We start from the raw sequence: 18,380 nt of genomic DNA, 5'->3' as shown, positions 1-18,380 counted from the left end.
TAGTGATAGTGAATGAAATAACACCAGTAAGAATTTAGTGTGAAAAGAGGCAGCTATTATGCATTTGTTGTAGCAACAGAATCAAAGGTTAGTTTTATAATGTTAGTACACCATTTGTTTTAATCAAAGTGCTTGAAGATCCATGACAGAATTGTACAAAGTCCTGATGTTTGATTCAACACTTTGTCTTTGTTTAATCTTGTTCATGTAATTTGTATTTCAGACAAATATTTTTGAGACCTCCAAATCAACCATTTTGTCTCAGCTTTTTTGCACATTTTATTAGCTGTCTTCAAACAATTGTTTTCACTCAATCTTGTGTGCAAGGTTGGGAGAAGAACCATAGAGGGCATAATTGGTGAATATAACTATGGTAGTTTGTCCATTTTCCTGGAAGTAAAATCCATTTCCAATTTTTTTTGTATAAGCAATTTGAGAAATTGGGAGGATGTTCTATGCTTGTATTTCTGGTTGCAGTTTTTTCATATTCTAGTTTTAAATGCCTGGCAAAGGAAGTTTGCTGCAATACATGTGAAGACTGTTTTAAGCTACTTTTTGGCAATCTCATTGTAAAACAAAATTAACATTCTAAAACTGCATGAGTTTTTAAGCAACTTGTGTTTGCTGGCATTGCAGGACTTGATTGTCAAGATTGGTTTCAGATAGGATGAATTTCCCAGCTCCTTCTGAATTCAGACAACTTTCCTTAGGAGAGTTGATTTTTTTTTGCATGTTTGCAGGTATTCTGAGTTTTCTAATTACAGATTCTTGATGAAAAAATAAAATTATTTTTTTGGGTTGGGGAAGAACTGCTCAGGGAAGCTTCTGTTTTAATTTGTTAAATATTCGGGCTTTGCTGCAAGGTGGGGATAATGTAGTTCCCTTGAATGGATCACCTTGTGGTCCTAGTGAAGATGCTTCTTGTGACTGAGGAGAACATTCCAATATTTAAAGTCAATATTTCCAAATAGACATGGTATTTGAGAGCTGAAGGAAAATAGGTGGTGGAGTTTCCATGCATCGAATTCTGTTATCCTGTCTGGCTGGGATCAAAAATTTGAGAGCTTCTTGCTGAATAACTGCAGTGTATTTTGTAGATGGTATACAGTGTGGTCACTGTGTTCCAGTGATTTAGGGAATGAATGTTATGTGCAGAGGACTGGGTATAAATCAAGCAAACTACATGATACTAGGATACTGCAATTACAGATATGTTTAGAAGTTTGAGAATGATGATAATATAATCCTTAATTCTATTTCAATTTTGCCTCTGGAGGGTTTATTTTGGAAGATCTAAAATGAGCTCATGTAATTGTAGCATGAATTGTGATGTGAAATGCATGGGTTAATTTTTTTTTAATTATTTATTTGAAATGCAGTCATATGTGATATATATTTAAATATTTATATTGGAGAGCTGTGGCAGTTGTAATTAGTTTTGTAATGGCCCAAAGCTGCCGTTTCAAAATACCAAAAAAAATAGTGTACTCTGTTCAGGAATGTGAACAATATACAAAAGTGTTGGAGGAACTAAGCAGGCAATGTAGCATGCATTGAAAGCAATGGGAAATCTGTTTCAGGCCCTTCAGGAATGCAAAAAAAATCAGACAAATGCTCGAGTGAAACCATGGGGAGGGATGAATTATGATGAAATGAGGGTGTGCTATTTCAACTGATGCATTTTTTGCTTTGTTTATGGTCCCTCAAATGAAGGATCACCATTCAGTGTCAGATATTTGAAGTTCTGCCAATCTTGAGAAGCAGATGTGGGATCATCAGTCTGCTTCTGTTGCATTAGTAAACCATTACTAACACAGAGACTGACCCCTAACACATCAGTTCCAGCCATGAACCTGCATGGTCACCAATCCTCTCCATATTTCCATCTCCTCAGCAGGAATCCCATCTTCAACATGCAGTTAAGGAATCTCTTATCTTATATTTGAATAAACAAATCCGCTAAATTGTTTTGAGTTCTACTTTTCAGTGCATTAAGTGGTAAATTGTATGCTTGGACCTGATTACATTTAAAATTCTTTCATGTCCATCAGTGATGTGAACCCTGAATTTGGCTAAATATTTTTGTCACTCCTCAGCTGGACAGGAATACAGTTATGGTACATTAACATCAGTTATAAATTTAAAATTCAACTTTTAAAAATATACAGGAATTTTTAAAATGTATAGAATGGCAAGGTGAGTTGCTAGCACAAGTGTTACAGCCGCAACTATTGGAACGGTGGTTTGAATCCTGCGCTGTCTGTTAGGAGTTTGTACTTTCTTCCCTTGTCTGTGTAGCCTTCCCCCAGGGCCTCCGGTTTCCTTCCACCGTTCAAAACCCAACGGGGGTTGTAGGTCATTCGGGTAGCATTGGCTCCTGGGCTGAAAGGGCTTGTTACTGTGCTGTATTTTTAAATTTAAATGTAGCAGCATGCAGCTTGTGCAGATTGTTTGAAGCGTACCAGTTTTATTTCACTTTGCTCTGCTGTAGATTTTGTGGCTACTATTCACATTTAAAACCTTTTTGAGCTATGTATTGCAGTGTATACCTAAATATTTCTATGTATGTTTTTTTTTAAGCTGTGCATTTTGGGAAGAATAGAATGATGCATTGCAAATACTGTGTAGCACCTTGCCTTACAGGTAGTCCTCAACTTTTGACCTTTGCAACTTGCATCCACTCTCACATTTAAAAAAAAATCTTTATCAAAACGACTGTACAAGTACTTATTTTGTATTAAGAGTACTTTATACAGTGGTCCACGCTCCTGAACTATACGAGTTACAGCCAACTGGCCGGTCACAATTACTGTTGTAAGTTGGAGACGACCTATATAGACAACCATCAAACATTTTGTTTGCATACTCCTGAACTGTATCAGTAAACCAAAGCAATCGCACAAAAAACCTGCCACACACTAACCACCTGATGTAGTTTCCATTTTAAGTGCCCTTCACCACCACACACACAGATTATGGATACAGGTTGAGAGATACTGATCTGTTTTTCTGTTTTTACCCTTTCCCACCACCCCAACCCCTCCCCCCCACCCCCGATCACTGGGAGCCCATGTTCCAGTGATGGAAGTCTGTTAGAAGTTTTCTTGGGGAGCAGGACACTTGGCAGGCTGCAGGGAGATCGGCGAGATATGAATTGGAAAATCTCAGAGCACAGTCAGGGCAGGCTGTCGGTGGGGCTGCCAGCTGCCTGCTGATAGGCCAACTGCTCTGGCTTCCAGCACCTCACTGGGCCCCTTTGGGGCTGCTCATCAGCGCCAGAGGCTCAATTGTGGGATCAGTGAGCAAAATGACTGTGTTCCCTACCCATAATCCCCCATACAGCTAGAACCACTCTGTTTTCCTGGCTGGCACTGGCAGGGCGTTTCCAGCTGCATGGGGAATTATGGGTGGGGAAGACGGCCATTTCACTCTTTGATCCTGCTGGCCAGATGCCGCTTGTGTGCTGGAATAGCCCAAAGTGACCTGTATTTGGCGAGGGACTTGGATATTGGGTGGGTAAGGCGAGGATAATGGCACTCTGGCTATGCCCCACCTGCCATACAAGGAGTAAGTAAGATGTGTTGGAGAGCTATCATCTGGCCATGGCAAGATTGAGATCAGTGTGCCAAACCACAACAGTACCACCCTTTTCTGGGTTTCACCGTAAGGTTGGGATTGGTGCAAAGGAGGTAATATTCAAATGGGTGTGGAATGTTGAAGTTGCAACGGTTAATGTTTTGGTGGGAGTTAAAATGAGAAGATCCAGAGTGGGTCGAAGGTCAGAATGAGGCATTCAAGAGGAGGAAGGCTGGAGGAAGTTGAAGGATCCTCAATGGGGGATTAGAGAATCATTGAAGTTTGCTTAGAGGTGGAGAAAGAAGAGTTTGGCATCGTGATGAGGGCAAAGAGGATGAAAGCAAGGCCTCTACCGAGCATGGAGCATTCCATCTCAGAGGGGGAAGGTCAGAGGTGATATTGAAGACTTGGCAGGGGGTTGGAGTCAGGGTGCTTCAAATAGAATCTGCTTTGTTTTTGACAAATGGGATTTGAACTTGGTCCTGTAGAAATGGAAGTGAAAGTTATAATCATGGTTCAAACTTTACTTGATCAAATAAAAATAGCTGTGGAATTTTTAATCTTATGTTTAAGTGTATGTAACACAATACCCAAGATGTTTTGTTCACTTTGCCACAATATAGTGGTTAGGCTACTGTTGGAATATGCTGTCATTTTAACTGCATTGATTTTGAAATTCATATACAAAAACAGTATGGAGCATATCACATTGGATGTGTGTTGATTTTTTTAAAGAAGGACAGATTTTAAATGGAGAAAGCAGGAGATTGATAACACATTGAAGAGTTTTAATGAGATGAATATGTAACTACTTTTTAAAGATACCGGTAGTAATTGAAACTGTCACTTTTAAATTGCAATAGTTAATGAAAAGTTAAAGCAGCCATCAGGAGCATGATTAACCAAATATGGACATTTGTTCTACAATTCTGAGAGCCGTGCAATGCTCAAAAATTTATAACAATTCAAAATGCATCAAAATGGAACAGAGGTAGAGGGGGGAAACCGAGGATAGCACTAGATAAATTAACAGAATGGTATAAACAAGGAGGCTTACAATTGCCAAACTTCAAAAATTATTATAGAGCCGCACAATTAAGGTACCTATCAGATTTTTATCAAACAAGGGAAAAACCAGACTGGACGAGATTAGAATTAGATAAAATAGGGGAAAAGATACCTGAACACATATTATATAAATGGGACGAAAAATTGGTACAACATAGAACTTCTCCAGTATTACACCATCTCCTCAATATATGGAAGAAGATTCATGTAGAAAGAAATAAAACAAATTATCAATTACCAAAACTAATATTGATGCAAAATAAGCTACTCCCTTTTACAATAGACAACCTTTCCTTTAGAAAATGGGAAAAAAAAGGGATTAAAAGAATAGAAAATTGTTTTTCAGGAAGTAGATTCTTATCCTTTGAACAAATGAGAGATAAGTACAATATAACTGGAGATTCAGCGCTGGCATATTACCAACTGAGATCCTACTTGAAAGAGAAATTAGGAAGCAATTTGAGTTTACCAGAGGGAAGTAACCTTGAATATGTGATTACAGATACAATGTTAATCAAAAGATTTATAACAAATATGTATATTAAACTGCAAGAAAAGGAGAATGAGGAAACAAATGGTAAAACTAAACAAAAATGGGAACAAGATTTAAATATAAAGATAAAAAAGGAAACATGGGAGAAATTATGTTCTGGAACGATGAGAAATACAATAAATACGAGGCTGCGTATGATACAATATAATTGGTTACACAGACTATACATTACACCGCAAAAGTTAAATAAATGGGACCCAACAGTATCTGCTAGATGTTTTCGATGTAAAAAAGAAAGGGAAACAACAATTCATGCAATCTGGACATGTGAGAGAGTAGAAAAATTTTGGGATGATCTCAATCAGATATTAAATAAAATAACAGAAAACAATATACCAAAGAATCCAGAGATCTTTCTCCTAAGTAACATAAAAAATAAAGAATTTGGAATTGACTTGGAAGATGCACAAAAAAGATTTGTTAAGATAGCCCTAGCCGTAGCAAAAAAATGTATTATGTCAACCTCGAAATTGGAAGATAATTTGAAAATACAACAATGGTATATAGAAATGAATATTCCATTAGAAAAAATAACATATAGTTTAAGAAATAATAATGAAATATTCGAACAAGTATGGGAGCCTTACATTAAATACAATAGCGAAAACCTACCGGGGACAAACATTACCTAAGTTGATGGAAGGAGAAGAAAAGAAAAGAATGGACTCAGTAGAATTTCTGGTGTATTTTTGTTGAATGACAACATTGTCTGACTGGCTTAATGCAACCTAGATTGTATACCTAAAATAGATGAGGGGGGGGTGGGGGGGTGGCTTGGGAGGAGGGGGGGGGAGAAAAAGTCACTGTATATGTGTGAAAAAGAAAAAGTGTATATCATGGCTAACGTGATTTGTGGTGTGAAAAATAAAAAAATTTTAAAAAAAAACAAAACAAAAAAAAATGGACCAGAGGTTTGGGGTTGTGGTTGCTGTAATTCATATTTTTTTTAACTGACACTTTTCTCTTTTTACAGTCTTACTTTGTTACTGATTATGATCCAACAATTGAAGATTCCTATACCAAACAGTGCGTTATTGATAACAGGGCAGCACGGTTGGATAGTAAGTATCCAAGAAGTCACTTTGAGTTATATGGACAGTTCATTGATCTAAACATCCTTAAGTTACCAAATGTAAAGCCTGCCCTGACCATTCACAAATCACTTTCATTGGAATTGAGTTGCTGGCCCTCTGATTTCTACAGTCTAATTAAAATGAATGATTAGGATTTGTTGTTTTGTAATTTGCTTACAGGCTCAGCAAAAGAGCAAGTCCCATTCCACCAACCTCTCCTCATGGACTTGTAAATTCTTTCTTAGTGATATTTATCCATCTTGCATTGTGTGCTGTAATGAGATTAACACTTTTTACATTCTCTTTTATAATGGAAGACAATCAGGCTAAATTGTGTTGGATGATGACTAACGGTCAAAATGGAAATTGCTAACTTTCAGCTGGATGCACTTTGAATTCTCAACTAAACACAGAAGTTAGGCATTTGCTGAAGGCCGGAGACTGGAGCACCTGTCTGCACTGCCATTTGACATTCAGCTACATTTTTTTTTACAAGTTTGGCATTGAAGAAAAATAGTGCAAACATTTATTTCAACAACCAATAAATTTTAATTTGATTTATAATTTGTTTACTTTAACACTCCCAGTTTCTAATATTGCACTTGACTAATGATCACTTTTAATTTATGGTTAAGGAAACTTGCTTTTTACCTAGGTAGGAGAGAATGATAATGAATGATTAGTGTGTTAATTTGAAATGTCAAAAGCTGCAGATTCTGGAATTTGGGAAAGCAAAAATGCCAGAAATCAAATATGTAGATTGAAATGAAATGCATATTTTGAGTTGATGATCTATCATAGTTGATTGTACTTTGTATTTTGTCTATTGTCTGCTTTTTAACTAATCTGATGGATTTTCCTTGTATGTCCTAGTTTTAGACACAGCAGGACAAGAAGAGTTTGGAGCCATGCGAGAGCAATACATGAGGACAGGGGAGGGTTTTCTGTTAGTTTTCTCTGTTACAGATAGAGGAAGGTATGTTTAACAACATGACTTGTAGCAGCTTTGTATCAATTTGTATTGGGATGGTGTGAACTCCATCAAAACTTGGGGAATTAGATCATTTTTTGTGGGTGTCGACTTTAAAATAAAATTTACCAATTTTTCTGAGGTATTTTGTCCCTGTTTGCAATCATCCCAGTTCTGGATATGTAGCAGCAGAATGTTGTTTCTCTTCTAATTGGATTTTTTGTGTTACTGTCCTTTTCAAATCCTTATTTTGGATTTTGCTCAGTATGTTGTTAGGGCAAGCAGGTTGCTTGACGATTAGCATCTCAATCAAGCATAATGAAACATGGCACAATTCTGGCAAAAGCTTTTGAAAACTTTTTTCTTGGGACAGGTTAAAAGTTGGATTGGCATTAATCAAAAATTTTCTATTTTACTCTTTCTCAAGAATATAAATCTGTTGTTTGATGAATTCTTGCCAAATTGCAATGAAGGTTGTTATTTTCTTTCACAGTTTTGAAGAAATTTACAAGTTCCAAAGGCAGATCCTTCGAGTGAAAGATCGTGATGAATTCCCTATGATCCTTGTGGGAAACAAAGCTGACTTGGAGCATCAAAGACAGGTGAATACCAGGAGTGACCTTGCTTTTAGTGACTGATCAATGAAGATAACAAAAATAAAAGCTGTCTCCTGGGGTTATTGATCTTTGAGTTTTGATTGATGTGCAGTTTCCAAACAGATACATAAATGTTAGTGGGATGGAGACCTTTGGTTAAAATGCTAAACCTTTTTTGTATGGTATTTTTAAATTAAAATTGTTTGTATTTTTCATATTAAGTTAATGTTGGCCAGTGTCTTATTAGTTAACTTGCACTAAATTGCTGATTAGAAATACTGACATCAATCTGACAATTGAGGAAAAACTTGCCTGTCAGGTTAATCATTGAAATGGAAGTAGAAACTAATTTAATGAACAAGTTAGGAACATTACCAACTAATTATTGCACTAATTTCACTAAAATTATTTCTTTTCCATTTTATCCTCATGTTTCTGTTTGAAACCTATTTTGCTTTGGTTATGACTGGTTAATGCAAGTTATTCTTATAACCTGTTGCAAAAACCACATTTGGTTTACAAATTTTCTTGGGAATGACCGTCTGCCATCCTAAATTGGTTTGGTGTATGTGCCTGCAGATCTATTGCATTGCAGTTTACTTTTTAAAACTGACCACTGAAATGACCCTCTTAGCTATTGTAGGGAATAAGTGAATGTGAGGGTGATTCTGCTATGCTGTATGACTGATGTACTTGTTTAGTTGGTGTTTGTTATTTTGAATCAATTTTCCCCTTCCTGTCCATTAAGAACATGAGATTTTGTTATAATTTGACTACATTCTCTTAAGGGAATGATGTATTCATGAAATAATTTGCAGTGGATAAGTAGATATTGTTTTTGAAGTGTTTTGCTTTGCTTTTGGTGATTCTTTACTATTGATGCCTCACTGCTAAGAGGAATGCTCAAAGAAAAATTTGAAATGTATCTGTTCTTTGAATTTATGACTGTTTATATAATCACATAAAATTAAGTAGTTCAAATATGTTAATCTTATTGAAAGTAGAATTTAATTGCAATAGAATTTTTTTTTTCAGTTTTGATTAAACCTTAATCCAGGCAAGTCAGATATAAGAAAACATTGGCAAAAACAGTTGCCTGAAAGCATGAAAATCTTGTATCTTGCTTCATTAAAATTGTGCTGTATACTGTTTTGGGAGTTTAAAAAAAAAAAAAATTAGTTATACACCATGGTAAAAGGCCATTTCAGCCCACAAATCTGTGCTGCCCAATTTACACCCAATTAACCTACAACTCCAGTATGATTTGAACTGTTTTTATATGAAAAACTGGAGAAACTCTTTTGCTAGTTTTTTGTATAATTTGAGAGTATCTGTACAATGTACAGATACACCAAATTTTTTGCATGCTGCAGTAAATGGGCACATTTGGTACATCAACCACAATTGCGCACGCTAAATTGCCACAATATTCAAGGCAGAAATGGAGGTAATAAATATAAAAGGATAGATATTCTCAGTTGCAGTTGATGTTTGAATAGTTTAGAACTTTTAGTGGCCATGGAGTGGTTTTGAGTTGGGGTAATGTGAGCAGTTTCAGAAGCCCGATAACTGTAGATGGGTGGGTGGGGGGGGGGGGGTGGGGGGAACTGTTCTTGATCCTGGAGATGCTGGACTTCTATACTTTTTGTCTTAAGGAAGCAGCAAGAAGAGGTTGTGATCATATTGGTGGAGATGCATCAAGATTCGGATTTATTTCAGAGTACGTTCATGAGATTCTTTTTCCTGCCGGTGAGGCAGAATTACCACAAATTGCACACTTGTAAACAAATAAAGAACTGTAAACTGATTACGAACGTAAACAATCCATTTACATATAGTAGGAATAACAATAAAGTGTACAAGTCCTTAAATGTGTCTCTGGTTGAGCTGCCTACCTTCTGTTTCAGTGACACAATTTGAAGGATTGTGGGAAAGAGCATTTGTGTCAAGTACCAATGATTGATTTGGTCTTCCAGTATTTAATCAAAAGAAATTGACTTTTGCTAGTCAACTGAACAAACACCCTGACAGCAAATAGGCAATTGAGTGACAGGGATAGGTTGATTTATCTAAACTGAATATATTTTAATGATTCTGAGACATGACATAGCCAAGAAAGAGCAAAGGTTATTCCTTTTGATGAGTGAGTTAACTTTGAAAGTAAAGTCTCATTCAAATGATACTTTGTGACAGTGAAGAACAAAAACAATCACACAATCGACAGTGAATTCTGTGGTAGATATTTGAATTTGGAGAGGTCTGAAGAGGTGAAGGAAAGTTGGCCAGATATTGTACGTGCCATTTAAAGTGATTTGCACGATACAAACATGAAGCCTTCTAACTTCCAAGGCCAATAAATGGACTAAAATCTTAAATATTCAACACTTTCATTTTCTCAGAAATCCCTACTCTCAATATTCCCTCAGAAATCCATACATTTTGAAGGATGTTTTTGTTCTTTTGAGGAATTACAAAGGAAATTTGGTATTGGTGGAAATTCTGTATTTGTGTATTATCAGTTAAGATCATTTGTAAAACAGATATGTGGCCGACATATGATTTTATTGCCTGAAACTAGTTTTGAGAAATATGTACTTTCCATACCAAAAAAAGGGTATATATCTGATTTGTATTGTATTTTACAAGAAAATGAAAGTAAGACAGATTGGGATAAAGATAAGTTGAAATGGGAAAAAGATTTAGGTTCTATAATAGCTGAAGAAGCCTGGATGGAAATTTGTCAGAATAGTATTCGGAAATTGATCAATGCTAGATTAGCGATGATTAATTATAATTTTATACATCAATTATATTTAACACCAGAGAAATTAAAAAAATTTGGTCTTAGTAAGTCAGATTGTTGTTTTCGTTGTGATCAGACAGCCAATACTTTTTTACATACAGTTTGGTTTTGTGATCGATTGCAACAGTTTTGGAAAGGTATTCAATCTATATTTAATAGTTTATATAATATCTATGTTGTATTAGATCCTGATATATTTTTATTAGGGAATATGCAATCATTAATTGACTTGGGCTTAAATGATTATCAGATTTCTTTTATCTATTTATCCTTAGCGGTGGCCAAGAAATGTATAACGCTTACTTGGAAAGACAGAAATACACTAACCTTAGATAGGTGGTATTTAGAGATGAAGTCTTGTTTAATTTTGGAAAAGATATCTTTTTCAATTCAAGATAAGATGTCTTTTTATAAGCTGAAGTGGACTCCATTTGTTAAGTACATGCAATTAAGTTTGACTTAAATATGTTTTATGTGTGATATTTTAGATTTGATAACTTTTTTTATTAGTATTTTTACTTGTTATTTTTTTTGTTTGTGAGTTTTTTTTATATATAATATTATTAACTTTATTAATTCTTCACTCTTTATTTTGGGGGGGGAAGGGTGTTTTTTTTTTTAGTGGCCGTATATATGGGGGGGGTTAGTCTGATTTAAGTTAGGTCATTAATGCTGTGTTGTAATAATTACTTTATTTTTGTTTTTCTTTAAATGTAATCTTTTTTGTTTTATTCATGTGATAAAATCTTTAAATAAAGTTTTAAAAAAAAGAAATCCATACATCTGTTCAGTTTTGACCATTAAACAGGTGTTCAACTCGTGGGCAGCTTGTGGGTTGATCAGCACTGAAATAGCCCATGTTAAGAATAAAGATTTGTGCCTCCAGTTAAAGTGGAGCTGCTACTTGTTTAAAATATAGCCATTTGATTAATTTACAATCATACCAAATGCAGAATATTGATAATGCAGGCTATCTTTTATTTAAATCTAAATTGCGTGTATGGTTTCAGGTGCAATGAGAGCCACAGTAAGTTGAAATTTGCCATCTAAAACCCAACTTCCTTGAGACATCAGATATTACATATTCATCAGAACAAATCTCTCCAGGCAAATTAATCTCTCAATCTTTATCAGTAAAATTTCTAAGCTATGATGAAGTTGTCCCTGCTCAGTCATTATTAGTCTGGATTTTACCATGATTATTTTGCGCAATTTCACCTTTACAATCTTGATCCAAATGCAGACAAGAATTACATTTCTGAGGTTAGATGAGTGGCAGCTCTTTATCTGAAGGCCACTTTACAGCAAATAAGTTGTCATTGATCCCTATTGAAAAGTGAATAGACAAGCATTCTGGTGGCTGATGCAACATTTCGGCCCCCATGCAAAAAATGAGCATTGATGGAATATTTCCCATTGATCTTCATGAATACATCTACAATAGCAGACTGCTTCCATGCAATCCAGCAGCCAAACTTTGAATTTTCCCTGACACATTCATGCTGTGTCACTACACCCTGTCTGCTATCTATACAGTGCAGAGCATTTGCTCAAAGGCTGATTCAGAAGCTCATCCCAAACCTGTGATCTACACTAAGTACAAGAATAATAGTTGCACGGGAACACTGCCACCTGCAAGTTCCCTCAGAATGTGAAATATTGCTTAATTGTCCCTTGGTTTAATTTCTGGAACAAATTCAGCTGATTAACTGCAGCAACTGACATTAGTAAATTGAGGATGAGCAGGAATGGTGCTCACATCCAGTAAAGAAATTATTTATGGAAGAAAAAAGAGAACCCACTGTTATTTTGACTCCTGATTCTCGGATTCATTTCCCACTGTGTTCTCCAATTGTAGGTATCCCTGCCAACGGCTAAATTTTTTTTTGCATTCAGTATTATGCACAGTACAGGTACTTGATATTGTCAGACATTTTTTCTTTCTTTTTCAATCTTTTTATTAAATTATGGGTAAATCGTGAGGCGAATAGGAGTACATAATCAAAAGGGTGGGGGGAGATCACTATATGACATCATCTTATAAGATATTACAACAGTTAATGAATATGTTCTTCTCAAATTGAAATCTTCAAAAAACAAAAAAGAATTATATAAAACCACACTTAATCTTTTTTTTAATAAAAGAAAAAAGACTGGACATCCTATCTGAGAATTTGTAAATAAAAATTAATCATGTCTTCACTAACAAAGAGAAAAGAAATAAAATAGTCCGGAGGGAAAATAATTATACAAACAACACATTTTTAATGATATGTTTAATGTATTTTTTTTTCCTTTGCAGATAACAACAGAGGAAGGGCTACAGCTTGCAAGACAACTCAAAGTAACATACATGGAGGCTTCAGCGAAAATTCGGTTGAATGTAGACCAAGCTTTTCATGAGCTAGTTCGAGTTATAAGGTAGGAATAATTGTTATATTGGTTCACTGGTTTTCCTTGGCAAGAAAAAAATAAAACCAAAGGAAATGGTAATTACAATGGAAATTCTTCCACAAATTTGTGTGAAAGCTTTTCAGATTTAAGATTTTGGTTTTGGATGAAACTTTTAATTTTTTTTAAGAATAAAATTCCATCATGTCCATCTTTAATTCAGGACTTTTAACTGAGATTGGTTAACCCCTTTCAATTCCATGATCTTTTTTTTTAAAAAAAAAGGCCTGCTGCTTTAATCTACAATGTAATAATCCAGTCTACGTACTTGTGAAATAGCTAGCCATACGACAAATTAACTTTAATGCAGAGAGATGTGAAGTGATAAATATGAGAAAGAGAAGAGACAATATAAGCAAAATGAAACTGTTGATATACAGTAAAAGCCCCCAGTGTCTGGAACCTCTGGGGATTGGTCGATGCCAGATTTGCTGGTTGCTTGAGATTGTTGTGTGATTAGTGAACTGTCCGCAAGGGGGGTGCCAATTTAAATTTTCATATTTTTTACCTATTTATTTTCCACAATTTTTTTTTTTTTTGCAAGAATGTCAGTTGCTTGAATTCTGGATATGTGGATCTTACTGTATTTTGTAGGCTGTGTGCAAAAGTCTTTGCAGATTGCAGGGCAAAATGGCACAGTTGTAATGCTTGCCTCTTCAATAGAGGTGCAAACATTCAAAGTCCCATTCATTATACTTGTGGGCACCACACCTAAAATGATAGCGTGCTTAAAGATATTTCACTGGATATTTACCAGGATTACACAACTGAATCAAAGCCTCACTTAATTGAAGTGATGGTGGGGATGGGGCTGACAAGGTGATGATTAATGATAACAAAGCTAATGAAGAAAGTTGATAGTTGTCTTGCTCAGGAGTAGTTTTTTTTCATAAAGTAAGAATATGTTGTCTCCACTGGTAAATCAGATTCAAGGTTGCTAACTTTTTTGCATTAAAGCTCTAATCTGAACTCCACTTCCTTAAATTGTGTTGCAGATTGAATCATAAATTAGAAAGAACTGATGCATCTTGTTGGATTTGTAAGGATACAAAAACATGAGGGCAAATTGGATTGCTATAAAAGTTCTAGCTAAGGCTGAATGGATCAATCTTTCTTCAGTAATTCTTCAACTTTTAAACACAAAATAGTACGTTCACTTAAACAGAAGATAACATGCTTATTTTGTTCCCTGACAGGAGATTTCAAGAGCAAGAATGCCCTCCGTCTCCTGAGCCATCACGGAATGAAAAAGACAGTAGTGGCTGCCACTGTGTTTTGCTTTGAGACGCTGATTTGCCTATTCTCAACAGCTGCCAAATCACCTGTCCCCAATTCTGCCTTCAAAAACATTTGTGTCAGTCAATATTGCCTCTTTACTGCATGCTTACTATTTGGTCGCAGATTGCCTTCGTCTAATAAAAAAATTGGCTTGATGTGCATTTGATCTGGGGATGGGGGTAGAGAAGAACATTTTGTCACCTCTTGCAGGAGGTGACATTTAAGGAATATAAACACTAAGGCTCCTACTTAAATGTCAGTTCTATTTGTTTTGGGAATGATAATCCTATTAGCTAAGGAAATACTGAAAGTAGACAATTAATTTGAGTTAATTTGCCTTGGTGTTTAAAATCCATGCTTATATGTCCAAATTTCCATTTAACTTTTAATGTTACAATTATGTACTAAATATCTTTTATATGCAAGGATCCTTGATTTCCAAGAAAAACAAGTATCAAATGATTCTAAGTAACCGGCAAGAAGGAATGGTGAACTGGTCATTCCCTTGCCCTGGATAAGTCCACAGAAATAAGCCTTAAATGTTATTGGTAAGTATCTCTGAGTTTTGTGTAATGCTGCAGTTTGTTCCCGTGGCCAAATCCAGTCAGTCTACTGTATTTATTTTAAACAGCCCAGAGAGATTTACAGGAATCAATGTAGCCAAATGCCTGTGATCTCACTGGGTATGAACATTCAAGATTTTTTAAAACTAATTTCACATCACTGAGGAGTTCCAAGTCTTCTATTTGTCTTCCTTTGATGTGACTGTATTTCAGGATAAGGGAGTCAAAGTGCTGAAATGTCCTTGTTTTTCCTCATGTAATATAAAGAGATGGAATTGATTCTTCCATTGATGAAGATTAAATGTTTTGCTATATACTTTTATACATTATTTTCTTATCAAACTAGTTAACAAGTATTTTTATATGTTTGTAAACAAATATGCTTTCCACAGCATAGCTTGTGTATATGTAAAGATGAGTATTTAATTCTCACATTTCACTTTTAACTGACAGACTTAAAGGTATAATTTTCAAAACTGTGGTAATACTTTCCTAATGTCGTTGTGGCAACTGGGTGCCCTGAGCTGTATCAGGTCGTGTGCCTGCAAAGTGTACCCATGCATGTGGAATTTTACAGAATGCTCTGACCAGGCATTTCAGAAGGTGAATCTATAGTATAAAAGTCTGAAATCTGAGAAACTCTTGATATTTTTGGGTTTGACTATGAATGGTCTGTGAGTGCAAGTTCAATGGATTAATAACTTGGTTTGAGATTTTCCCTTTGACCTGGATCATTGAAAAGATGTACACAACAATCCTGATACTGTCTCTACATCAACTCGAAGTTTGATCTTAGTACACCGTTGTATAGAGTCTGGTGCTAGAATAAAGGATGACTCATTTAGTGGAAGACTTGTTATTTTCTCGATGCCTTCTTTACCTTGACATTTAAATATTTTTATTAGTAATCAATACTTTTGCTCTGATTGTGGACTAAATGTCTTGTTGCCTTTTAATTTTGCCTCTATTCATAAAAGGCCCTGAATCTTAAAATTTGATTGCAGAACTGGGAGTGTTTTTTTTCCCCCTCAACATGTTGTGAAACTGGATGCATTGTACCATACAAATGTGTTATCTGCCAATGTAATGTATGCTTGCAAATGGTGGGCTCAGGTTTTAATATTGACATGAATTTTAAGATGGGCTGGATTGGATCACTATCAAATTAAATGAACAGTGGGGGGGGGGGTGGCAGATGCAATCAAATAGAGAAAAAAAATTGTCAGTCCATTAAGCAGTGCAGACATGGGCACAAAGCTAAATATACCTAACAGAAGAAGTTAGATTGATAAAGCTGCTGAACTTGGAGTTGATCAGCATGTGAGAATATAATATTGTTGATGGCATAGAAGGATGGTTGAAAGACTGCATTGGCCACTCCATGTTCCAGGCAATGTAAAAGAGGTGTCCAGTATTTCAACAATGAAGACTAATATCCAAAAAGCCAGTTCTATTTGTTTCAGGAATGATAATCCTATTAGCTAAGGAAATGCAGAAAGTAGACAATTGATTTGAGTTAATTTGCCTTGGTGTTTAAAATCCATGCTTACAAGTCCAAAATGCCATTTAACTTTTAATGTTACAATTATGTACTAAATATCTTTTATATGCAAGGATCCTTGATTTCCAAGAAAAACAAGTATCAAATGATTCTAAGTAACCGGCAAGAAGGAATGGTGAACTGGTCATTCCCTTGCCCTGGATAAGTCCACAGAAATAAGCCTTAAATGTTATTGGTAAGTATCTCTGAGTTTTGTGTAATGCTGCAGTTTGTTCCCATGGCCAAATCCAGTCAGTCTACTGTATTTATTTTAAACAGCCCAGAGAGATTTACAGGAATCAATGTAGCCAAATGCCTGTGATCTCATTGGGTATGAACATTCAAGATTTTTTAAAACTAATTTCACATCACTGAGGAGTTCCAAGTCTTCTATTTGTCTTCCTTTGATGTGACTGTATTTCAGGATAAGGGAGTCAAAGTGCTGAAGTGTCATTGTTTTTCCTCATGTAATATAAAGAGATGGAATTGATTCTTCCATGGATTTTGACATGATAGGCAATAGAACAATGGAATGGAAAGGTGTTAAAACTGTGCAAACCAGAAATACATACCACAAAAGGACCTGGTTTACTGTACTGTTGTCATGCATAGCCAATGGGACCAAGTTAAGACCCATGATAATCTTCAAATGCAAAATTAAACCGAAAATGAAATTCCCTCCGGTTATTTTTTTACATTTTCATGTAAAAGGATGGATGGATGAAAATGGTGTAAAACTATAGGTAGACAAAATGTGGAACAGGTGGCTGGGGACACTTAACTGAAAACACTAAAAGTGGATTAGTACTACATGATACTTGGTGGCTATCCTGGGTAGTTTGATGTCTATATTGCAATCTCTCGATGTCTGCTTGAACAAGCCATTCAAACACCATGTGCACGAGGAATGGAATATATGGATGTCGAGTGCAAAAAAGCCATTTACAAAAGGCGGGCAATGCATGCTGCATCACTTAATGTGCTGTGTAACTTCATGCTCAAAGCACAGGACAAAGTTAAAGTAGAAACTGAAAATCATTTAAAAGTGCAGTATCTCTTGTGCAATTGATGGCACAGAAGATGATTTATTGTGGGACACTGACGATGAAGCTGAAACTGCCCCATCAGATACAGACTAGGGGCGACATGATGACTGTTTTAACAGTGAGAGTATGGATGTGCTTGCTGCCATCTTTGCTTCAGACGATGATAGAGTGATATTTTGAAGGGTTCTAAATGTGTTTTCAGACAATGATGGCAATTTTGAAGGGTGTTTATTGTGTTCAATAAAAATCTCAATGAAAATCTGTTGCAGTTGGGTTTTTTGGTTTTTCAAGGGTCGACTTGTACGCCGGGTCATTGGGAATTGGATTTTGAGCTTAATTTAAGGGCTCGAAAATATATCAGTCATATAAGTCGATCCCCATTTTTTGGAGAGATTTTTGTGGGTTTCACGACTCGACTTGTATGCTGAAATAAACGGTAAATCGAGGAGTGGCAGATGGAAGTTGACTGACAAATGTGGGGTATTGTCATTGTGAATAGTCAGGCCCTGAAGAGTTGTAGAACAGAGAAACTACTGCTGTGTGAAGTTGTAAGCAAATTGGATTGTGAATTATATGAATTTGCAATATGGAAGGAAATTATTCGCCCATTCATTTGAAGTCCTAACCTTTTTCTCTTTCCATTATCATGCAGATTTGTTCCTTTCAATGTATCCATTTTTGAAAAAAATAAACATGAAGACATTAGAAATGAGAGGGGTGGGATTACAGATTTTGGCTACTTCCACGCTCAAAGACCCACTGTTCTCTCCATTTTCAACATATTTTAAGACAGATAATTTTGTAAAAGAGCATTTTCCCCATCCTAGCTTTTGTCCTTTCTCTTTCATCTCTAATCTCACCAG

General features: G+C 35.6%; 1 protein-coding gene across 1 annotated transcript in view; it reads left to right on the top strand.

Moving 5' to 3' along the window:
• The window catches only part of rras2 (RAS related 2), a 51,977-nt gene extending 36,196 nt beyond the window's left edge, over window positions 1-15,781 (top strand). The window contains exons 2-6 of the mRNA XM_069897585.1: window positions 6,171-6,258; window positions 7,144-7,246; window positions 7,734-7,842; window positions 12,942-13,060; window positions 14,287-15,781. Of these exons, the coding sequence (XP_069753686.1) occupies window positions 6,171-6,258; window positions 7,144-7,246; window positions 7,734-7,842; window positions 12,942-13,060; window positions 14,287-14,374 (507 nt within the window). The 3' untranslated portion in view covers window positions 14,375-15,781. The remainder of the gene's footprint in view (window positions 1-6,170; window positions 6,259-7,143; window positions 7,247-7,733; window positions 7,843-12,941; window positions 13,061-14,286) is intronic.
• The last annotated feature ends 2,599 nt before the right edge of the window (window positions 15,782-18,380 follow it).

Source organism: Narcine bancroftii, chromosome 1 (assembly GCF_036971445.1).
Source record: "Narcine bancroftii isolate sNarBan1 chromosome 1, sNarBan1.hap1, whole genome shotgun sequence".
Classification (NCBI taxonomy): domain Eukaryota; kingdom Metazoa; phylum Chordata; class Chondrichthyes; order Torpediniformes; family Narcinidae; genus Narcine; species Narcine bancroftii.
Note: the sequence above shows the minus strand (reverse complement) of the source record. Positions and strands in the feature narration are given on the sequence as shown.